Source organism: Meleagris gallopavo, chromosome 19 (assembly GCF_905368555.1).
Source record: "Meleagris gallopavo chromosome 19, MGAL_WU_HG_1.1, whole genome shotgun sequence".
Classification (NCBI taxonomy): Eukaryota; Metazoa; Chordata; class Aves; order Galliformes; family Phasianidae; genus Meleagris; species Meleagris gallopavo.
In genome coordinates, this window is record NC_139422.1 from 38,341 (window position 1) to 59,590 (window position 21,250).

General features: G+C 49.9%; 2 protein-coding genes across 2 annotated transcripts; both read right to left on the reverse strand.

Moving 5' to 3' along the window:
• Positions 1–1,871: 1,871 nt before the first annotated feature.
• LOC116217287 (coiled-coil domain-containing protein 81-like) lies at positions 1,872–5,285 on the reverse strand. Its single transcript, XM_031556102.2, has 8 exons — positions 5,168–5,285; positions 4,888–4,949; positions 4,382–4,529; positions 3,918–4,174; positions 3,689–3,774; positions 3,221–3,315; positions 2,607–2,667; positions 1,872–2,304 (listed from the first exon to the last, which is right to left on the reverse strand). The coding sequence occupies exons 1-8, from the start codon at positions 5,283–5,285 to the stop codon at positions 1,872–1,874; spliced, it is 1,260 nt and encodes a 419-aa protein (XP_031411962.2).
• Positions 5,286–17,073: 11,788 nt separating this feature from the next.
• Positions 17,074–19,275, reverse strand: LOC146543106 (uncharacterized). Its single transcript, XM_085239135.1, has 5 exons — positions 19,120–19,275; positions 18,891–18,976; positions 18,424–18,517; positions 17,809–17,879; positions 17,074–17,506 (listed from the first exon to the last, which is right to left on the reverse strand). The coding sequence occupies exons 1-5, from the start codon at positions 19,273–19,275 to the stop codon at positions 17,074–17,076; spliced, it is 840 nt and encodes a 279-aa protein (XP_085095261.1).
• Between the last annotated feature and the right edge of the window lie 1,975 nt (positions 19,276–21,250).

Below are 21,250 nucleotides of genomic sequence, written 5' to 3' on the forward strand. Positions count from 1 at the left end.
CTTCAGGCGTGTTGTTGTTAGTGTGATTTCCATCTGTTTTGGAGTTGAAAGGAATAGCAAAAGGCTTGGAAATCATTCAAGAAGCAATAATGTTAAAAGCAGCAGTAAGAATTGAATTAGTTTGCCAGTTGTTCAAGATTTGCTCCTGAGTAGCACCGTCCGGCTCACTGGAGAATGAGGAGAGCTGGCTGTGACTTGAGCTCACCATCTGGTGAGGCTGCAGGTGGGAAGGAGCCATGTCCCAGCAGCAAACCAGCTGACAATGCTGCTTCCAGTATCCATGGGGAATTCAAGAGGCAGGAAGGAGTAGCAGTAAGCAAGAAGAGGTCTCAGGTTTTAGCAAACTGCGTCAAGGTTACAGAGTGTTTGGCACCTGGTTGGAGAACATGCAGAGATAAGGCAGAGAGAATCACAGAGGGCTACGAGAGCCACTTGAAGCGTAAAGAACAAAAGCTGATGTTATGAAGATTGCCTGAAGAAACTGAGGACCAGTGTGGAGTACGGGTAACCACATTTGCAGCTATCCGCAGTTTAGCCAATACCGTGAATATAAAAGGCAATACAAAAAATTATACTTGTCTGGCTTCATAGAGGAGGGGAAGCGAATCCAGATGAAGTCCAGATGAAGAGTTTCTGAGGAGACCTTCGAGAAAGGGCGCCTTCCTCTGCATTAGCACGTGTTTACCCAAAGTTAGAAGACCCTTGCAATGTCTCAGACAGCTTCAGTGGATACTTTATAGAAGTGTGCTGTACAGGAATCGTTTTGGAGTCCCTGCGAAAGAGTGCATTGTCTTGGGAATGGAATCAATCATTCACTGAAGTCAGGCTAAGGTAAATGAGGAGGCGGTACCTAAGCGGAAAATTCAAAATTAATGGTGTTAAATTGCTGTCAAAGGCCATAAGCGTACAGGGAACACAGAATTTACTTGTCAAAACAAACAGAAAAAAAAACAAACCATCATTCAGATATTTTTCACTCTTGCAACTAGAGTGCATGGGGCCAGGAGCTCCTGTACACTCAGCTGCTTGGGCTGTACAATAGAGAGCAGCATTTTGTTTGTGGTCGGCTCCCTCTGAGACCCTGCTTCTGTCTGACACCCCAAACACGGGGTGCTGCTTTCCGTGGAGGCCATAGGAAAGCTGTCTGTGATGGAAAACGCCCCAGAGGATTGCCTGAGACAGCCCCGCTTCCAGCTGCACATTGGGCTCATTTCAGAGCCGCAGCCCAACTGTGAAACCTTCCATCCCCATTCCTGAGAAGGAACACTGGGAACAAATGAAAACGCCACCATCTTCTGTAAGTCAAATTTGTTTTATTATTTTTCATCCATTTCCATGTGTTCTGAAGACAGATGGATTTTGGTAATAGAAGAGAAAGTCTTCCCGAACAATAGTGCAGGTTCTGGGAGCTCTTTGCCCACATGCAGACCCCAGCGGTGGCTTCAGGTCAGGACACAGAGGGAAAAGCAGCCATTTTTCTATCCCTCTTTACCCCTTGCCTAGGACGTGTCCAGCAGCATCGTTTTGCTTCTAAGCTATGCCAGACCACCCAAAAAGCCTTTCCCTTCCCACCAGGGATCTGAAGGAGCAATGAGCTGGCAAGAAACATTCTCCTCTCTGGCCCAGAGCCGCCTCATGCTTATCTAGGTCTTCCAAATGCTGCCAAATCATGGGCCTCGGTGTGTTGGGTGTGAAAAGAGCACAACGCTGGAAAACAAGTAACTGGAATCAGTCAGAATTAGAGGGTCACTAAAGCGACTCCACTGTCTCTATAAGTCTGCCTTTATGCAAAGGGATGGCATTCCAGTATGACCCCGGTGGGAATTACACACCTGATTTGCTGCCTGCGCTCTGGGCACCCAAAGCCCTGATCACAGTGGCCTGGGCCTCCCCAGGCTGGGGAGCCCTGCTCTGGGTAGGCGGCACCGCACTGAGCTGGATGCCTTGTATGGGAATGGATGCAGATGGGAGATGTTGAAGTTGTGTCCCGACAACGTGGTCTTCTGCGGTTGTTGCAGCATGGACCAGAACTTCTCAGGCCTCGACTTCAGTAATTGCGATGACTCCGCTCCTGGTGGTTGCGGTCTGAACACGCTGTAGTTGTGTTCAGGGTTCAGAACTGGGGCTCCGCACCGGTATGAAGGCATTGCTTTGGCTGTTCCAAGCCATCCACCGGCTCCACCGGCATGCGGAGCTGTCGTCTTTCCTCTTCCTTCTCTGAACTTCTGAGGTTTTTCAGCCTGGATTTTTCTGGAACCAGGCTGCTTTTTGGTAGGAGATGCCTCTGGCTCCGTTGGCATATGACTGAAAGGACACAGTGGGAGGGGTTCACCTGAGCAGGTTATGTCTTTGGGACCATATCCTGCACCGCTAAGTCAGGACTGCTGGTTGCGACACAGCCTTCCTCATGCACGGCAAACAGGCCATGCTGCGGCTGCTTATCTGAGGGGCTGTCGAGGGGTAAGCTCTGTGCAATGAGCAGGTCCTGGTGGCCCCATCCCACTCCTCTGAGTGCTGTGTTCAGCACGGTTGGGCTGAGGAATGGGCTCTGGCCTGGGTGAGAAAACAGCCCAATAGAAATGCCAACAGCGAGCCTCTCGCCTCACCTGAACTGATACTTCCACCTCTCCATCATCATTGCTCTCTGGAGCCGCAGGAGTTCATTTTCTGCAATATCAAAAAAAACAGGGAAAGACAATTTAGGAAATCCCTCCTAAAGCCAGGAAGGAGGGCTGTCCTCAGAAATGCATTGCTGCAGCGCAGCTGTCCCCAGTGACATGCAGGGCTGCTCTTACAGAGTCTGAAGGGCTGTCCTGTTCCTACCGCAGCCCACACGTCCAGAGGCCTCGGGCCCTCACCTGACAGCGACCCTTGCCCAGCTCTTTAGTGCCATGGCAGTGTGGTTTTGTGACTGTGCAGTCTGCACCAGCTTTGCGAAAGAGGAGCTGGGTGGTGCTGGTGAGGTGAGTCTTTCTGGAGGGGGCCGTTTCCCACATGGGAAGGACAGGGTCTTAGAACCCCACTCACTTTCTGTACCCAGTGGCGGGCATCTTGGGCACATCCCAGCCGAGGCCTAAGTTTTGGGGAACCTAGCGAGATGTTCTGAGAAAAGGCTTTGTCAAGATGGTGTGGGCTTTGGCCTTTGGGTGATTGTTGGAGGGGGACTTTCCCACCACAAGTTCGATGCAAGTGCTATGGAAAGGTCCGGCAGCTGTTTTACCTTCCTCTCCCTGATCCAGAGGTGGCAAACTCTCTTTTCCTGAATCCTTGATGAGTTTCCTGGGTGGTGGTCTGGGCATTGTCTCCATCACGTATCTGTGTGCAAAGAGAAGTTGTCCGTGTGACCCACAGCATCACCATCAATTGCCACGTGCCGCGATCACCCACTGACAGACATGTTTCTGCATTGCTGTAAAGCTCTCGGCCAAAAGGACCGTCCTGGGAATGGGGTCACCCAGCAAAGGAATCCAGGTCACGCTGAGAATAAAATATCACCCAAGTTCCTTCATCTCTCCCATTAGATGTGTCTCACAGGAACGGCTACGAGCCACAGTTGTTATGGGGATATCAAAGAAAGTGATGCGCAGTGTCTCCACAAAGGGATACCCATGGTCACAAGGAGCAAATGCTCCTGAATGAGAGCTGAACAGCTGCACCAGGCAGAGCCCACAGATGCAAACATACTCACTCAGGAAAGATAATCACACGTCCTAAGAACGTCAGAGAGGCCACGGCTGTCACCGGGGATACAATCATGTCCATCAGCCAGGGGATCTGCAATGGAGGTGAGTGAAGATGGGCTTATGTCCTTTGCTTGGCTGAGGCCCTCAGTACTGGATGAATCCAAGACAAGAACTGGCGGGACTGTAGCTCTGGCCCAGCCCAAGATTCTAGCCACTAGAACTCCAAGCCCTCACCTTGAAAATGGCCTCCTCCAGGTTCTCCTTCCCAGAAAACCTCTCTAGGAAATCATAATAAAATTTCATTTGCACCCTTGTGCCTTCAATGACCAGCACTCCCACGTCCTTTAGCACAAGGGCGATGTTCTCCCCCTTCTGCAGGCAGTGAGACATGAGGGATGTGGTGCCTCGGATGCAGCTCTCTGCTTCCTCCCAGGACACAGAGGCAGTTTCAGCCACCATGGTGTACTGGACGAGCTCACACTCCTTATCGCCTAGAAAAACATGAGAGAAAATGGAGTAGGTCACACGTCAACCTTTCTGCAGGTTTTTCCCAAGTGTTGCTTGTTGTAGTCATTACCCAGTTCAGTTTTGGCCATGCTCGGCAGAGGGGGCACTTGGCTCTTGAGAAACATCTCAGACCTGGGTAAGGTTTACCATTTGCCTTGTCTGTGCAGCCACAATGGCATTAATCCACCTACCAGGCAGGTATTCCGTATCATCCGTAAGGCTGTGAGCATGTACAAGATTCCTGGCCAGGCGAAACACAGGCCTTGGCATAACCAAAGCCTCATCACCGGCCTTGATAGAGACAACATCGAAGGAGCCAAGAGTTGGAATTCGGACCCCCTAAAGTGGAAGGGAACAGAACAGCCAGAGGTTAAGGACTGGCTGGAGGAAGGGATTTAGGAAGAAGCTGACCAGTCCTTCCCTCCCCTTGCCCTCTCAAAAATGCAGTGCTGCAGTTGGAGCAGAAGCAGAGTGAGGGTCACCAAGAACTTGGAGCGACCGGGATTAGCCCCGAGATTCGACACCATCTACCATGAGTGGTACCAGACATGCATGAGGTCCGTTGGTGCTTCAGGGGGAAATTTGGGGTGATTTTCTGCTTTCTGGGGAGGGGAAGAGTCACTGCATTCTGTGGCCCAGAGCCAAGGGGACTGCCAGCCCCTCCAAGCAAACAATGAGGATCTGGGTGCTGACCCACCTTGTGCAGCAGGAGCTGGGTTTGGATGTATACAGCCACCGCGTCCCAGATCGCTATGCGCTCTAGAAAGCAGAGGAAACCCCGGTCACACTGTGTGTCTGTTGGCTTTTAGCCCCCCAGCAACCCCAGAGCTGGGGCTTGACAGCTAATGATAAGCGTTGTCACTGTCTCCAGCCCCTAATGGAGAATCCCCCTGAGACAACCACAGTGCTGGGTCTCGCCCATGAGATGCCACCACTGTTGGTCACAAAGTTCCTGTGATGGCTGTGTAAGCCTGTACCTTTGGCAGTGATGTGTGGCATGAGGGAGACGTGCTGCATCCCATCCCAGAAATGCAACTTGGTCCGCCTAATGCAGGCGCGTGGCTTCTCTTTGGCAAACCTCACGTGCAAGCTCATCCTTGCGCTCGCTCTCCAGTCGCTACTCCAGAGTGAAGGGCTCGTCCACCACACCTCCCCTTTTGCACCCTGCAAGGTTGCTTCACAGAACCTCTCCTCTGTGACACGGGGTTCCACTGCCCCACACCCTACTGTGACATCATGGCCACTGGTAGCCTGCTGACCATGGTGACTGAGATCATGAGGCATCAGCACCTCCCAAAGCAGAACTTATGATGAACTTATATCTCTGCAGCTTCTAATCTCTTGGATTTTGTGTTCTAGTGCAATGAAGCTTTTGGGCATGATTTATCATCACCATAGCTAACCTGCATTGGAAAAGTTGACATTAGATCTCACATAAAAGCTTTTAACAAAGCTTTGACTTGCCAGCGCTTTCCGTTGTCTCCTCTCGTCTAGTGCCTCCTTGAAATGTATGTCAAATCTGGAGCAGGCCAGGAGATGTGCGGTATCTTTCAGGTCTGGCTGTCTCCAAGAGGGGGTAACGGGGGGAGTTCCACACGCCAAGGGACGCAAGTGTCTGAGTGTCCCTGCTGTGGTGGCACAGACTCCTGGCATCTGTCCTTCCTACACAGGATGCCATCCCTGCAGCTCTCTGCTGCCTTCCTCGTGGGGCAGATCCTAGAGCTCCTGTTGGAGCAGCAGCTCCCGGGGCAGACACCAGCAGCTCATCTCTTTGCAGGCACTGCTGCACTTCATCAATTCTCGACATGTGCTTGTGTGTACAAGAGCCCAGAGCACAGTTCAGTGGATGCTCACACTTTGTGGAAAAAGAAAGGAGCCAGGCATTCTCCAGCCAGACTGCCTCCCCTTTGTGGAAAGTGAAAAGTGTTGTTTCTGCATTGATCACTGAAAAGGGGCAATTGAGCTAAAGAATTAAGCCGTAACATAACTTTAGAATTATCTGATGTGGAATGTAAGCATAGCGTATACATATTAGTAACATATTTTAGAAATATAGTTACCGGATTGCCTAACAAATACCTTCTCATAAAGCTGCAATAGAATTTAAATGTTTTAAACAATGTGGGTACAGTGTTCTGAACTAGGAAACATACTGTGAAGTTGTTCATTCAACCGGCAAGAGTGAAATATATTTAACAAACTTTCAAGGAGTCAGGGCCTTGACACAAAGCAGAGCTGTCCCACTCTGTGGGAATGTGAGGATGCCACGTGCAGGCTTCAGGATACTCCCCTCCATCCTCCTTTCAAACTTATCTCTATGCAAGGATAGACGGATGACCAAAACAATGACCAGTGTAGAAGGGGGGTAATTGACAAGGGGGTAATTAAACAACTAAGAGGCCGTGTTGGTGTTTATGTTGTAAAACAGTCATCAGAGAGTTATGATCAAATGCTTGTTAGGAAAGCAATTGTTAGAAAACAATTAATCAATTAGGATATTTGTGTCTGAACTTAAAAGATTTGTGCTTATTTGGTATTTGTATGACTAGTGAAGAAAGAGTGTGAACCTGCAGTACTCAGCCAGTGAGGAACCAGAGCAGAAAGAGATCAGCATCGGGCAATAGGGCATAAAAGATGTAACGCTGCTTTGTCGGCGCGCTCCTGCTTGCAGGACGCCCGCCATTGCAATCGCGAATAAAATCTGCTTTATCAGAGGAACCGTCCTGGAAAATTATTTGGATATTTCCAACACCTTCCCCGAATCCCAGAGCAGCTCAGGGGTGCCTGTAGCCAGGGCACAGCTTGGAACTCTCAGCAGGGCTCTGCTCCAAAGAGACGGTCTTCACCCCTCCTTTGCCCCCGCTCTTCCCTCTCCAGACCCTGCACTACCTCATGGAATCACAGAATCATAGAATCAGAGAATCACAAGGTTGGATAGGACCTGCAAGATCATCTAGTCCAACTGTCTCCCATTACCAGTGCTACCACAAGCACTAAACCATATCTCGTAACTCCTCATCCAGATGCCTCTTGAACTCTGCCAAGGACGGTGACTCCACCACCTCCCTGGGCAGCCATTCCAGTGCCTGGCCACTCTCGGAGTGTTGGGGGATGGCTGCGAGAGCAGGGCGGCCATGAGACTGTGAAAGAGTATAGCTGGTGCGGCAGCACAGAGTGCATACCCATGAGAAAACATTAGGAGTTAAGATGGGAGACACAACATCCTTGAGGCAGCATGTAAACAGTAGGCCCACATCCGCAGCTGTGCTCTGTGGATATGTGGGGGGCTGATAAGCGGATGAGCTCAGCGGCAGGTGTGAATGCTGGCTGAGCATTGGTTGAAGCTAGGCAGCCCACCTGGCCGCCCACCTTGTGCACCAATAGTGTGCGAACATACGTGTATTGGAACCATATATAAACCCTGTGTGTGCAGCAATAAAGTGAAGCTTGATCACTCATATTGACTACTGTCGTGCTTTCCCGCTTGAGAACAATCTGATTAGGACGCTATCCACGGCATCGGAGAGAAAAAGTTTTTCCTTATGTCTAATGTAAACCTCCTCTGGTACAACTTGTGGCCATTTCCCCGGGTCCTGTTTGTTGCCTGGGACAGGAGGCCCAACCCTCCTCATCACAGCAATGAGGTCTCCCCTGAGCCTCCTCTTCTCCAGACTAAACAATCCCAGCTCCCTCAGCCGCTCCTCATAAGACTTGTGCTCCAGACCCCTCACCATTTTTATTGCCCTTCTCTGGACGTGCTCCAGGGCCTCAATGTCTTTCTCGTAGCGAGGGGCCCAAAACTGAACACAATACTCGAGGTGCGGCCTCACCAGAGCTGAGTACAGGGGGATGATGACCTCTCTGCTCCTGCTGGTCGCATTATTTCTAACGCAGGCCAGGATGCCGCTGGCCCTCTTGACCACCTGGGCACACTGTCGGCTCATGTTCAGCTGAGCACTGACCAATACCCCCAGGTCCTTTACTCTTCACAATCATCCAGCCACTCAGCCCCAAGCCTATAACGCTGCATGGGGTTGTTGTGGCCAAAGTGCAGGGCCCGACACTTGGCCTTGTTGAACCTCATCCCATTCATCTCAGCCCAGTGATCCAGCTTATCTAGATCCCTCTGAAGGGCCTCTCTATCCTCAGGCAGATCCACACCACCTCCCAACTTGGTGTCACCTGCAAATTTACTGAGGGTGCACTCAATCCCCTCATCTAGGTCATTCAATAAAGATATTAAACAAGATGGGCCCATTACTGACTCCTGGGGGACATCACTTGTAACGGGTTGCCTACTGGACTTCACTCCATTAAGCACTACCCATTGGGCACGGCCCTCTAGCCAGTTCCTTACCCAAAGAAGGGTATACCTGTCCAGGCCACGGGCAGCTAGTTTCCCCAGAAGAATACTGAGAGAGACAGTGTCAAAGGCTTTGCTGAAGTCCAGGTAGACTGCATCAACAGCCTTTCCCTCATCTACCAGTCTGGTCAACCGGTTGAAAAAGGAGATGGGGTTGGTGAGGCACGACCTGCCTTTCATGAACCCGTGCTGGCTGGGCCTGATCCCCTGGATGCCACGCATGTGCCGTGTGATCTCACTAAGATGATTTGCTCCATAACTTTCCCTGGTAATGAGGTCAGGCTGACAGGCCTGTAGTTCCCCGGATCCTCCTTACAGCCCTAATTGACTATGGCTGTGTCTTTGGTCCCCAGGGCTGGTACTGCCCTTCGGGCTTTGGCTTTAGGCCTGGGGCCAGTGCCAGCCTTTCTGGCTGTAGATGTGGCTTTAGCCCCAGGGCTGCTATGGGCCTCTGTGGCTGTAACTGTAGCTTTACAGCCTAGGGCTGGTGCTGGCCTCTCGAGTTGTGGCTGTGGATTTGGGCCCAAAGCTGGTGCTGGCCTCTTGTGCTGTGACTATGGCTTTAGGCCCTGGGGCCAATGCTGGTCTCTCAGATTGTGGCTTTTGGCCTTGGGGCCAGTGATGGCCTGTTGGGCTGTGACTGTGGCTTCAGACCCTTGGCCTGCTTCTGGCCTCTTGGGCTATGGCTGGTGCTGGCCTCTTAGGCTGTGGCTTTTGGCCCCGGGGCCGTTCCATCTTCTCAGGCTGTGTGGCTTTAGGCCCAGGGCTGGTGCCAGTCTGTTTGGCTGTTGCTGGGGCTTTAGGCCCCAGGGCCAGTGTAAGCCTGTCAGGCTGTGGCTTTTGGCTCTGAGGTAATTGCTGGCCTCTTTGGATGCAGCTGTGGCTTTAGGCCCTTGGGCTGGTTCTGGCCTCTGTGGCTGTAACTGTGGCTTGATGGCCCAGAGCTGGTGTTGATCTTTCTGGCTGTGGCTTCAGTCCTTTGGGCCTGTGCCAACCTCTCAGGCTGTGGCTGTGGATTTAGGCCTGAAGTTGGTGCTGGCCTCTTGTGCTGTGGCTGTGGCTTTAGGCCCCGCGGCTGGTGCCAGCCTCTCTAACAGTGGCTGTGGCTTTAATCCCCAGGACTGGTTCTGGTCTCTCAGGCTGTGGCTGTGGCTTCAGGTCCCAAGGCCAGTGCAGGTCTCTCTGGCTGAGTTTTTAGGCCCCTGGGGCCTATCTGGCTTCAGCTGTGGCTTCAGGCCCCAGGGATGGTGTTGGCCTCTCTGGATGTGGCTTTGGGCCCTCGGACTTGTGCTGGCCTGTAACAGCATGTGTTTTAAAATGGTTCATGTAAGCAAATGAAAACAAGAGAGCACTGAGCTCTTCTGGGTCTTTCTAGAATTGGGGTAGAAACAGGAGAGTGTGCTCAGCCGTGTTGGTTGGTGTCCAGCAGTCCCTACCACAGTTGTAAACATCACTAAATCTTTGTTATCTTGCTATACAGGAGTAGAGCGTGACAAGAAGTCAGTGACTATCAGTTTAGAGGAGGTAATGAATTTAAACAGTTCCCCTTGTTTTTTCTTGCCACTTAGGTTACAGAGTTCTTCTATGCTATGTGCTATGTGCTCTGAGCCACAATTTTGATTCTGCAGAGCTCACGGCAACAGGCTTTGGTCATCCTCAGATCAACATGATGAGAGTGACAGAAAAAAAAAAAGTACGAGGTAATAGCCATTTTTTTTCTTCTAATCAGCATGCCATAGCTAAACCTTCTATACTAAGACTTATGTCTTGATAGGGCTGTTCCCTTAACCTCACACCTCTAGCACAACACTTTCTGTTGAGACTTCCACAACTGAAGAAATATTAGCGCTACTCCTCTGTCTATCTCTTTTGATTGTATTTTCTGGAATGCGGGGATTTCTTTTAGTGGCTCACAAATACTGCCAGGATAACCAAGTATAAATTATCACTTTTATTTACTGTCCTCAAGAGAAGATGGTTGTAGTCTGAGGGCAGTGGGAGGCAGGGACAAGGGTCAAGAGCAAGGGCAAGGTGGTTTCTTCGTTACTAAATGGAATGACAGAGTTTTCTGCAGGTGGATTTGCCATCGCATTTCTTACAAGGACTACCAGTGGGATGGAATGTGCCCTGAAGCGGGTGTGCTTGCAAGTTGGCAAAAGAGAAAGGCAAATCATGGTAAGTCTCCACTCTGTATGGAGACCCTACCCGGCAGCAGAAAAATGTGAGAGCCCCCCACCTTCTGCCTATGAGTTGTGTAGAGTCCCCGTCCCAAACTATGGGTTTCCTTAGCAAATTTTCCTATCATCTGGAAAGCCCCAGCTCATCGGGTTACATTGCTATGTGAAGAATCTCAGATTGAATAATTTAGATATACCTTTTTGTTAGTGGTCAAGTAAAACATGGCAACAGAGGCAGCAGAGGGTAATCTCAGGAAAAAGAGGGGACAAAAACATCTATCAAGCCCAGACTTAATGGGAAAGGAAGAGCTGAACAAGTGTGAGTGTTTTGGAGTGTTCATCTCCTGAACTGCACCCAGAGAAGGAGAATGATTCTGACGCTGCAGTTTCAGAACTCCAGTCAGTACACAAACTGAAGGATTTCTGGGCTGAGATGAACTTACATCTCTGCAGCTTCTAATCTCTTGGATTTTGTGTTCTAGTGCAGCGAAGCTTTTGGGCATGATTTATCATCACCATAGCTAACCTGCATTGGAAAAGTTGACATTAGATCTCACATAAAAACTTTTAACGTAGCTTTGACTTGCCAGTGCTGTCCACTGTCTCCACTTGTCTGGTGCCTCCTTGAAATGTATGCCTAATCTGGAAATCTTTTCTTATTTCCTAAAGGAAAGGTTCTTATTTCCTGAAAGAAGGTTCTGAAGGAGCTGGCTGAGGTGGTTGCCGAGCCTCTCTCCATCATGTTTGAAAAGTCGTGGCGGTCAGGTGAGGTCCTGGATGACTGGAGGAAGGGTCACGTCACTCCCATTTACAAGAAAGGGAGCAAGGAGCACCTGGTGAACTACAGGCTGGTGAGTCTCACCTCTGTGCCTAGGAAGATCGTGGAACAGATCCTCCTGGATGACATGCTTCATCACATGAGGAATGAGCGTGTGATCCCAGACAGCCAGCATGGCTTCATCAGGGGAAGGTCATGCTTAACCAATCTGGTGGCCTTCTGTGATGGAGTGACGGCATTGGTGGACAAGGGAAAGGTGACCGATGTCATTTAGCTGGACTTGAGCAAGGCCTTTGACATGGTCCCCCACCACATCCTTATCTCCAATTGGAGGGATGTGGATTTGATGGGTGGACCACTTGATGGATAAGAAACTGGTTGAAAGGCCGCAGACAGAGGGTGGTGACTAATGGTTCTATGTCCAGGTGGAGGCCAGTAATGAATGGCATCCCCCAGGGGTCTGTCTTGGGACCGGTGCTCTTCTACATCTTTATCAATGAATCAACGACAGAATCAAGTGCACCCTCAGCAAGTTTGCTGATGACACCAAGCTGAGTGCTGCGGTCAACACGGTGGAAGGAAGGGATGCCGTTCAGAGGGATCTCAACAGACTTGAAAGGTGGGCCCGGGTGAACCTGATGAGGTTCAACACAGCAAAGTGCAAAGTTTTGCACATAGGCCAGAGGAATCCCAGGCATTAATACAGACTAGAAGGAGAGGTCCTTGAGAGCAGCCCTACGGAGAAGGACCTGGAGGTCCTGATGGATGAAAAACTGAACATGAGCCAGCAGTGTGCTCTTGCAGCTCGGAAAGCTCCTGGGCTCCATCAGCAGAGGGGTGGCCAGCAGGGAGAGGGAGGTGATTGTCCCTCTCTGCTCTGCTCTTGTGAGGCCCCATCTGCAGTCCAGGTCTGGAGCCCCCAGTACAAGACAAACAGGGAGCTGTTGGAGAGGGTTCAGAGGAGAGCCGCAGAGATGATCAGGGAGCTGGAGCACCTCCCCTGTGAAGCCAGGCTGAGGGAGCTGGGGGTTTTCAGCCTGGAGAAAAGGCGGCTGCGGGGTGAGCTCATTGCAGCCTTTCAGTACCTAAAGGGAGCCTACAAACAGGAGGGGAATCAACTCTCTGAAAGGGTAGATAACAGCAGGACAAGGGGAAATGGTTTTAAGTTGAGGGAGGGAAGATTGAGGTAGGATGTCAGGGGGAAGTTCTTTACTATGAGAGTGGTGAGGTGCTGGAACAGCTGCCCAGAGAGGCTGTGGATGCCCCGTCCATCCCTGGAGGTGTTCAAGGCCAGGTTGGATGGGGCCCTGGGCAGCCTGGGCCGGTATTAAATGTGGAGTTTGATGGCCCTGCCTGTGACAGGGGGGTTGGAGATTCATGGTCCTTGAGGTCCCTTCCAACCCGGGCCATTCTGTGATTCCTAGCTTTTGTGCAGTAAAGAAGCATTTGAAATGTTGCTTCTTGCAGCAGTACAGTGTTTCAGAAGAGAGAAAAACACAGCTGGCAGAAACTGGATTTCTGTTACTGGTAAAGCTGAGCTGAGAACTGGACTGACTCTGGCACCTGGGAATGTGAGCAAAGCCTGCAGACACAGAGGAATAACTTTTCCCTACAGGTTGAGTGTGTCAGAAGAGGGTGATTGCTAGGAGAGCTTGTCCTTTAAAGAATCATGTTGTATAGAGAAGGTAATTCTAAAAGCAAGCTTGCCGGTTCTTTAATTCCTAAGTGGTTTTCGAGCAAGGAAAGTTTTGAGATGCTATTTGCTGGAAGACAGAGAGAGGAAAAGCAAATAAAAGGCAGTGTGGTTCCCTGTGTTAGGGAGCAGCAGCCAGCAGGCTGCCAGAATGCCAGCTGCGCCTTGCAGCATGCAAAGGGATGTCATGGGGATGGACCATCCTTAGCACCATGCAAAAATGAGTCTCTTCAGTCCTCTGTCATGAAGTATGGAGAAATGAATTTTGAGCATCACTTCTGAGTGGGTGCAGTGCTGTCAGACACGTAGGGGATTGTAACATGCTGAGGGAAGCAGTGTCCTGTTTTTACACTTGCCTTGTCTCTTTCCAGTCCTCCGCAATGAACAGCCTTGTGGAGATGATGGAGAAACTGCGACTGAAGGACTGAGTGGAGGAGCATCAGAAGGCAGTGGCTTCATGGCAGCAGCCCAACTTGGCACTCTGAGTCTGCTTGCAGTCCATCAATAAACAATTGGAGTTGTGGATTCACAAAAAGCGCATGGCCTGATTTGTACAGCAGCACTCAGTGAGCTGCTGCACCATCTCCTCGTTATTCCACTTGTGGCGCTGGATCAGAAATCCCACAGCTCCATCAGGGAGTGCTGCACGTTATCAAAGCAATGGATGCACCATTCTTTTGCACTGCCCATAAATGCACTGTCTGCAAAGCACGTGCAAAGAACTACAAATAGCACAGCCTACGAAAACCACAGGCATGCTGAGTTAGCGAATAGCTCTATAGAGATGTCTGAGTTTCCCAGGGGAACACTAAGCATAACTGAGTGTGTGCTCCTCACCCTGCAGGCGTCTCTGTTGGGGGAAGAGAGGCTTCACTGGCTGCCTGATCCCAGAAGGCAGAGGTGTTCTCCTGATTTCTCTGCAGTGGTATCTTCCCTCATCATCCCCTCTCTGTTCAGCCATTTTTATATGACCTTTTACCCTTCAGTCAGAGCTTGAGTCACTCTCATCATTGCATACCTTTGTAGTGAGTTGTGTGAAATTTTCTCACTTTGCTTTTAAAAGCCCAGGCTAAAAACTCCAGCATGCATGCCAAATGTGGGGTTGTAGCACTGTGGAAGTGGATAACTTTTGGGATGGAGCTGATTTTGCTTTTATAATGAGTGTATAATGAGCAAAGTCCACATTTTCTCAAAAAATGACAGACTTTTGGTGCTGAGTAGCAAATAAAATAGTTTTTATCTCCACTCTCACATTCTACTTTGTTGTTGTGTTTGTTAGATTTGTTTTTTAATCTCCCTGACATTTCACTGGGAGCGGGGGGGGGGGGGGGGGGGGGTGAGCCAACATCTGTGCAGTGCTGGCCTGCCTGACAGGCTAAACCATCACCAGGACAACAAGTAGCCTTTGTGCAGTCTAAATTCTATATACAGAAAAAATGCACAAATCAAAACGGGCTGCTCCTGCAGTATTTTACATTACAAAAGAGACTGCTCCTTCTGACTGTTTTATTGTGTGTCATATTCAGATGAAGATGGGCAGTTTGAAGCTCATGAAAAAATTCATCAGTTTCAACACCACATCCCTGAGCTCCTTGTTCCTCAAACTATAGATGAAAGGTTTCAATGCTGGAGGCACCAGCAAGTGCAGAACTGCAAGGAATGTGGAGGAGGTGGAGGGGGCTTCAGACTGGCAAACATACCTACATCACAAGTAATTAGGATACCCAGCCCATACAGGAAGCTAACAGCTGCTTAACAGAAACAGAGATCTGATAGAAGGCTGGAAAGCCTTCAAGGCTGTAGCTCAGAGCCCTTTTATTGCAAAAAGTAAGAGCCTGGGCTGGTAAACCCAGATATTGATGGGCCAGGCTGCCTCCCAAGCTGATTTCTGCCAGGTCTGAAGGGTATGGAATTGGCCTAGTACAGTAGGAAGTGTGTTCAAGCTCAGGAACCACACAGCTTTCTCAAAGTTTCTCTGTACAGCTGCGAGTATGGCCTTTTCTTCAGGCGTGTTGTTGTTAGTGTGATTTCCATCTGTTTTGGAGTTGAAAGGAATAGCAAAAGGCTTGGAAATCATTCAAGAAGCAATAATGTTAAAAGCAGCAGTAAGAATTGAATTAGTTTGCCAGTTGTTCAAGATTTGCTCCTGAGTAGCACCGTCCGGCTCACTGGAGAATGAGGAGAGCTGGCTGTGACTTGAGCTCACCATCTGGTGAGGCTGCAGGTGGGAAGGAGCCATGTCCCAGCAGCAAACCAGCTGACAATGCTTCTTCCAGTATCCATGGGGAATTCAAGAGGCAGGAAGGAGTAGCAGTAAGCAAGAAGAGGTCTCAGGTTTTAGCAAACTGCGTCAAGGTTACAGAGTGTTTGGCACCTGGTTGGAGAACATGCAGAGATAAGGCAGAGAGAATCACAGAGGGCTACGAGAGCCACTTGAAGCGTAAAGAACAAAAGCTGATGTTATGAAGATTGCCTGAAGAAACTGAGGACCAGTGTGGAGTACGGGTAACCACATTTGCAGCTATCCGCAGTTTAGCCAATACCGTGAATATAAAAGGCAATACAAAAAATTATACTTGTCTGGCTTCATAGAGGAGGGGAAGCGAATCCAGATGAAGTCCAGATGAAGAGTTTCTGAGGAGACCTTCGAGAAAGGGCGCCTTCCTCTGCATTAGCACGTGTTTACCCAAAGTTAGAAGACCCTTGCAATGTCTCAGACAGCTTCAGTGGATACTTTATAGAAGTGTGCTGTACAGGAATCGTTTTGGAGTCCCTGCGAAAGAGTGCATTGTCTTGGGAATGGAATCAATCATTCACTGAAGTCAGGCTAAGGTAAATGAGGAGGCGGTACCTAAGCGGAAAATTCAAAATTAATGGTGTTAAATTGCTGTCAAAGGCCATAAGCGTACAGGGAACACAGAATTTACTTGTCAAAACAAACAGAAAAAAAAACAAACCATCATTCAGATATTTTTCACTCTTGCAACTAGAGTGCATGGGGCCAGGAGCTCCTGTACACTCAGCTGCTTGGGCTGTACAATAGAGAGCAGCATTTTGTTTGTGGTCGGCTCCCTCTGAGACCCTGCTTCTGTCTGACACCCCAAACACGGGGTGCTGCTTTCCGTGGAGGCCATAGGAAAGCTGTCTGTGATGGAAAACGCCCCAGAGGATTGCCTGAGACAGCCCCGCTTCCAGCTGCACATTGGGCTCATTTCAGAGCCGCAGCCCAACTGTGAAACCTTCCATCCCCATTCCTGAGAAGGAACACTGGGAACAAATGAAAACGCCACCATCTTCTGTAAGTCAAATTTGTTTTATTATTTTTCATCCATTTCCATGTGTTCTGAAGACAGATGGATTTTGGTAATAGAAGAGAAAGTCTTCCCGAACAATAGTGCAGGTTCTGGGAGCTCTTTGCCCACATGCAGACCCCAGCGGTGGCTTCAGGTCAGGACACAGAGGGAAAAGCAGCCATTTTTCTATCCCTCTTTACCCCTTGCCTAGGACGTGTCCAGCAGCATCGTTTTGCTTCTAAGCTATGCCAGACCACCCAAAAAGCCTTTCCCTTCCCACCAGGGATCTGAAGGAGCAATGAGCTGGCAAGAAACATTCTCCTCTCTGGCCCAGAGCCGCCTCATGCTTATCTAGGTCTTCCAAATGCTGCCAAATCATGGGCCTCGGTGTGTTGGGTGTGAAAAGAGCACAACGCTGGAAAACAAGTAACTGGAATCAGTCAGAATTAGAGGGTCACTAAAGCGACTCCACTGTCTCTATAAGTCTGCCTTTATGCAAAGGGATGGCATTCCAGTATGACCCCGGTGGGAATTACACACCTGATTTGCTGCCTGCGCTCTGGGCACCCAAAGCCCTGATCACAGTGGCCTGGGCCTCCCCAGGCTGGGGAGCCCTGCTCTGGGTAGGCGGCACCGCACTGAGCTGGATGCCTTGTATGGGAATGGATGCAGATGGGAGATGTTGAAGTTGTGTCCCGACAACGTGGTCTTCTGCGGTTGTTGCAGCATGGACCAGAACTTCTCAGGCCTCGACTTCAGTAATTGCGATGACTCCGCTCCTGGTGGTTGCGGTCTGAACACGCTGTAGTTGTGTTCAGGGTTCAGAACTGGGGCTCCGCACCGGTATGAAGGCATTGCTTTGGCTGTTCCAAGCCATCCACCGGCTCCACCGGCATGCGGAGCTGTCGTCTTTCCTCTTCCTTCTCTGAACTTCTGAGGTTTTTCAGCCTGGATTTTTCTGGAACCAGGCTGCTTTTTGGTAGGAGATGCCTCTGGCTCCGTTGGCATATGACTGAAAGGACACAGTGGGAGGGGTTCACCTGAGCAGGTTATGTCTTTGGGACCATATCCTGCACCGCTAAGCCAGGACTGCTGGTTGCGACACAGCCTTCCTCATGCACGGCAAACAGGCCATGCTGCGGCTGCTTATCTGAGGGGCTGTCGAGGGGTAAGCTCTGTGCAATGAGCAGGTCCTGGTGGCCCCATCCCACTCCTCTGAGTGCTGTGTTCAGCACGGTTGGGCTGAGGAATGGGCTCTGGCCTGGGTGAGAAAACAGCCCAATAGAAATGCCAACAGCGAGCCTCTCGCCTCACCTGAACTGATACTTCCACCTCTCCATCATCATTGCTCTCTGGAGCCGCAGGAGTTCATTTTCTGCAATATCAAAAAAAACAGGGAAAGACAATTTAGGAAATCCCTCCTAAAGCCAGGAAGGAGGGCTGTCCTCAGAAATGCATTGCTGCAGCGCAGCTGTCCCCAGTGACATGCAGGGCTGCTCTTACAGAGTCTGAAGGGCTGTCCTGTTCCTACCGCAGCCCACACGTCCAGAGGCCTCGGGCCCTCACCTGACAGCGACCCTTGCCCAGCTCTTTAGTGCCATGGCAGTGTGGTTTTGTGACTGTGCAGTCTGCACCAGCTTTGCGAAAGAGGAGCTGGGTGGTGCTGGTGAGGTGAGTCTTTCTGGAGGGGGCCGTTTCCCACATGGGAAGGACAGGGTCTTAGAACCCCACTCACTTTCTGTACCCAGTGGTGGGCATCTTGGGCACATCCCAGCCGAGGCCTAAGTTTTGGGGAACCTAGCGAGATGTTCTGAGAAAAGGCTTTGTCAAGATGGTGTGGGCTTTGGCCTTTGGGTGATTGTTGGAGGGGGACTTTCCCACCACAAGTTCGATGCAAGTGCTATGGAAAGGTCCGGCAGCTGTTTTACCTTCCTCTCCCTGATCCAGAGGTGGCAAACTCTCTTTTCCTGAATCCTTGATGAGTTTCCTGGGTGGTGGTCTGGGCATTGTCTCCATCACGTATCTGTGTGCAAAGAGAAGTTGTCCGTGTGACCCACAGCATCACCATCAATTGCCACGTGCCGCGATCACCCACTGACAGACATGTTTCTGCATTGCTGTAAAGCTCTCGGCCAAAAGGACCGTCCTGGGAATGGGGTCACCCAGCAAAGGAATCCAGGTCACGCTGAGAATAAAATATCACCCAAGTTCCTTCATCTCTCCCATTAGATGTGTCTCACAGGAACGGCTACGAGCCACAGTTGTTATGGGGATATCAAAGAAAGTGATGCGCAGTGTCTCCACAAAGGGATACCCATGGTCACAAGGAGCAAATGCTCCTGAATGAGAGCTGAACAGCTGCACCAGGCAGAGCCCACAGATGCAAACATACTCACTCAGGAAAGATAATCACACGTCCTAAGAACGTCAGAGAGGCCACGGCTGTCACCGGGGATACAATCATGTCCATCAGCCAGGGGATCTGCAATGGAGGTGAGTGAAGATGGGCTTATGTCCTTTGCTTGGCTGAGGCCCTCAGTACTGGATGAATCCAAGACAAGAACTGGCGGGACTGTAGCTCTGGCCCAGCCCAAGATTCTAGCCACTAGAACTCCAAGCCCTCACCTTGAAAATGGCCTCCTCCAGGTTCTCCTTCCCAGAAAACCTCTCTAGGAAATCATAATAAAATTTCATTTGCACCCTTGTGCCTTCAATGACCAGCACTCCCACGTCCTTTAGCACAAGGGCGATGTTCTCCCCCTTCTGCAGGCAGTGAGACATGAGGGAGGCTTTGCTTTTAAAAGCATTTAGACCCCCAAAACTGTGCTTTGGACTCCCAGTATTTTTCCTTGGATCCAAATGTAGGCATTTCCACCCTAAAAAGGAAGCATTTTGATTGTAAAAAAAAGAACATCTGGAACCTAAAAATGAGGTTTTAGTGACTAAGAATGTAAGACATCACAAGTCAGGATTCTGACTCTGAAAATGAGACTCTAGAAAATGTAAGGAAGTTTTGTTCTCCAAAAAAAAAACATTACATTGGACATGAAAAAAAATGTCCCTAATGGCTCTGGGTAAAAGCTCAGATCCACTATCCCTGCCTGTAAATGGCCTCTGTAACTCCCCGGCGGCACTCGCATCCTCTCCTTTCCCCTCCTCCATGGACATTCTGATCTTTTCCACATTGCTCTGAGGGCAATGCTCACATATGGTGCCCCAAACGAGGCGCATTCCTTTCCACAGAGGCCATGAAAAAGTCCCTTGAATGGAAAAAGTCCTCCAGGCAGAAGAAGATGCCATGCCCAATCCCCTGGTCCCAGAGGTGCAGTGCAGTGCCATGGCAAGCAGAAAGGCCTGCAACAGCCTGAAGTGAGATCTGGGTCCTCCTGGTGGCAGCCATCTGATCAGCCCTCTCATCATTAGAGCCCATCGCCCAGCTCAACTGCTGGGCCCACGGCACCTCAATTCATTGAGGAAAAGGTGCAACAGAGATGGAATCAGGATGGACAGTTGGACTTGACTATGGATGCTGTGGGACAGGTTATAATGAGCTAAGTTAATAAAGCTTCTTTGGTACGTGTCACAGTTTAGTTAGTGTTATTCACGTGTGAAAGAGGGTGAGATACAACAGACTGGAAAGACTACACTGAGAGCAATGGGTGCTGGGACATTCAAACATCAGGATACACATTTAGCAAAAGCCACCTGTTTAGTCAATGCTTGAAGTTCTGGTAATTGAGCTGGTCCTGCCCAATCAAACCTCCTGCACACCGCAGAAGTAAATTGAAAAAATGGCACCCATTGACATTCACTGACCCTTGCTGAACATTTATGGAGACCAAACAGTGGATGTGAGCACAGTGGGACCACGAGTGCTCTGCTTCATCAGTAGTGACAGTGACAGCAGGTCACCTTCACTGGTGCAGATTCATATCAGCTGGCAAAAATCAAAAAGCGTAGCTGATGGCAGTGACTGTGTTGAGAAACAGCATTTGGTAGCTGAGAATTTGCTTATCAAATATTGTTATTGTGCTCTTTCTGTCTGTTGTAGTTTCCATAAGAACAGAACCGTGCAAACAGGTTATGTGTGTGTCTTTTTGTTGGTTTGTTGTTTGTTGGCCAAGGTAGGATCCATCTGGCCCAACCCCAGCTCCAGAACAGACACCCAGAGCAGGGTGCCCAGGCACACATCCAGGCGGCTTTTGAAAATCTTCAAGGAAGAGATTCCATAAACGCTGGCACAACCCACATAGAGCAGACATAAGTGCTCCTAGTGCTTATACAAACCTCCCGTGTTCCAGTTTGTGCCCATAGTCTCTTGTTCTGGCACATACACCACCAATAAGAACCAGGCTCCATCCTCTTTGCATCCTCTTTCCAGGTATTTGCAGGCATTTCTAGTTTTTTCCCAAAGCCTCCTCTTCTCCAGAGGGAAAAGTCCCAGCTCTTTCAGACTCTCCTCTAGGCCCTTCATCATCTTAGTGGCCCTACCTTGGGCTCTTTCCAGTATCACGGAATCATAGAATCATAGAACAGCTTGGATTGAAAGGGAACTGAAGGATCATCAAGTTCCAGCCCCCCTGCTACAGACAGGGTTGCCAACCGCTTGATCACATACTAGATCAGATCATCCAGGGTCCCATCCAACATCGCCTCAAACGCCCCAGGGATGGGACACGTCCAGATCTCTCTTGCACTGGGAGGCCCAGAACAACAGATGCGTGTTCGTCAGATGTTGGGCTTATAAAAAAAAGTG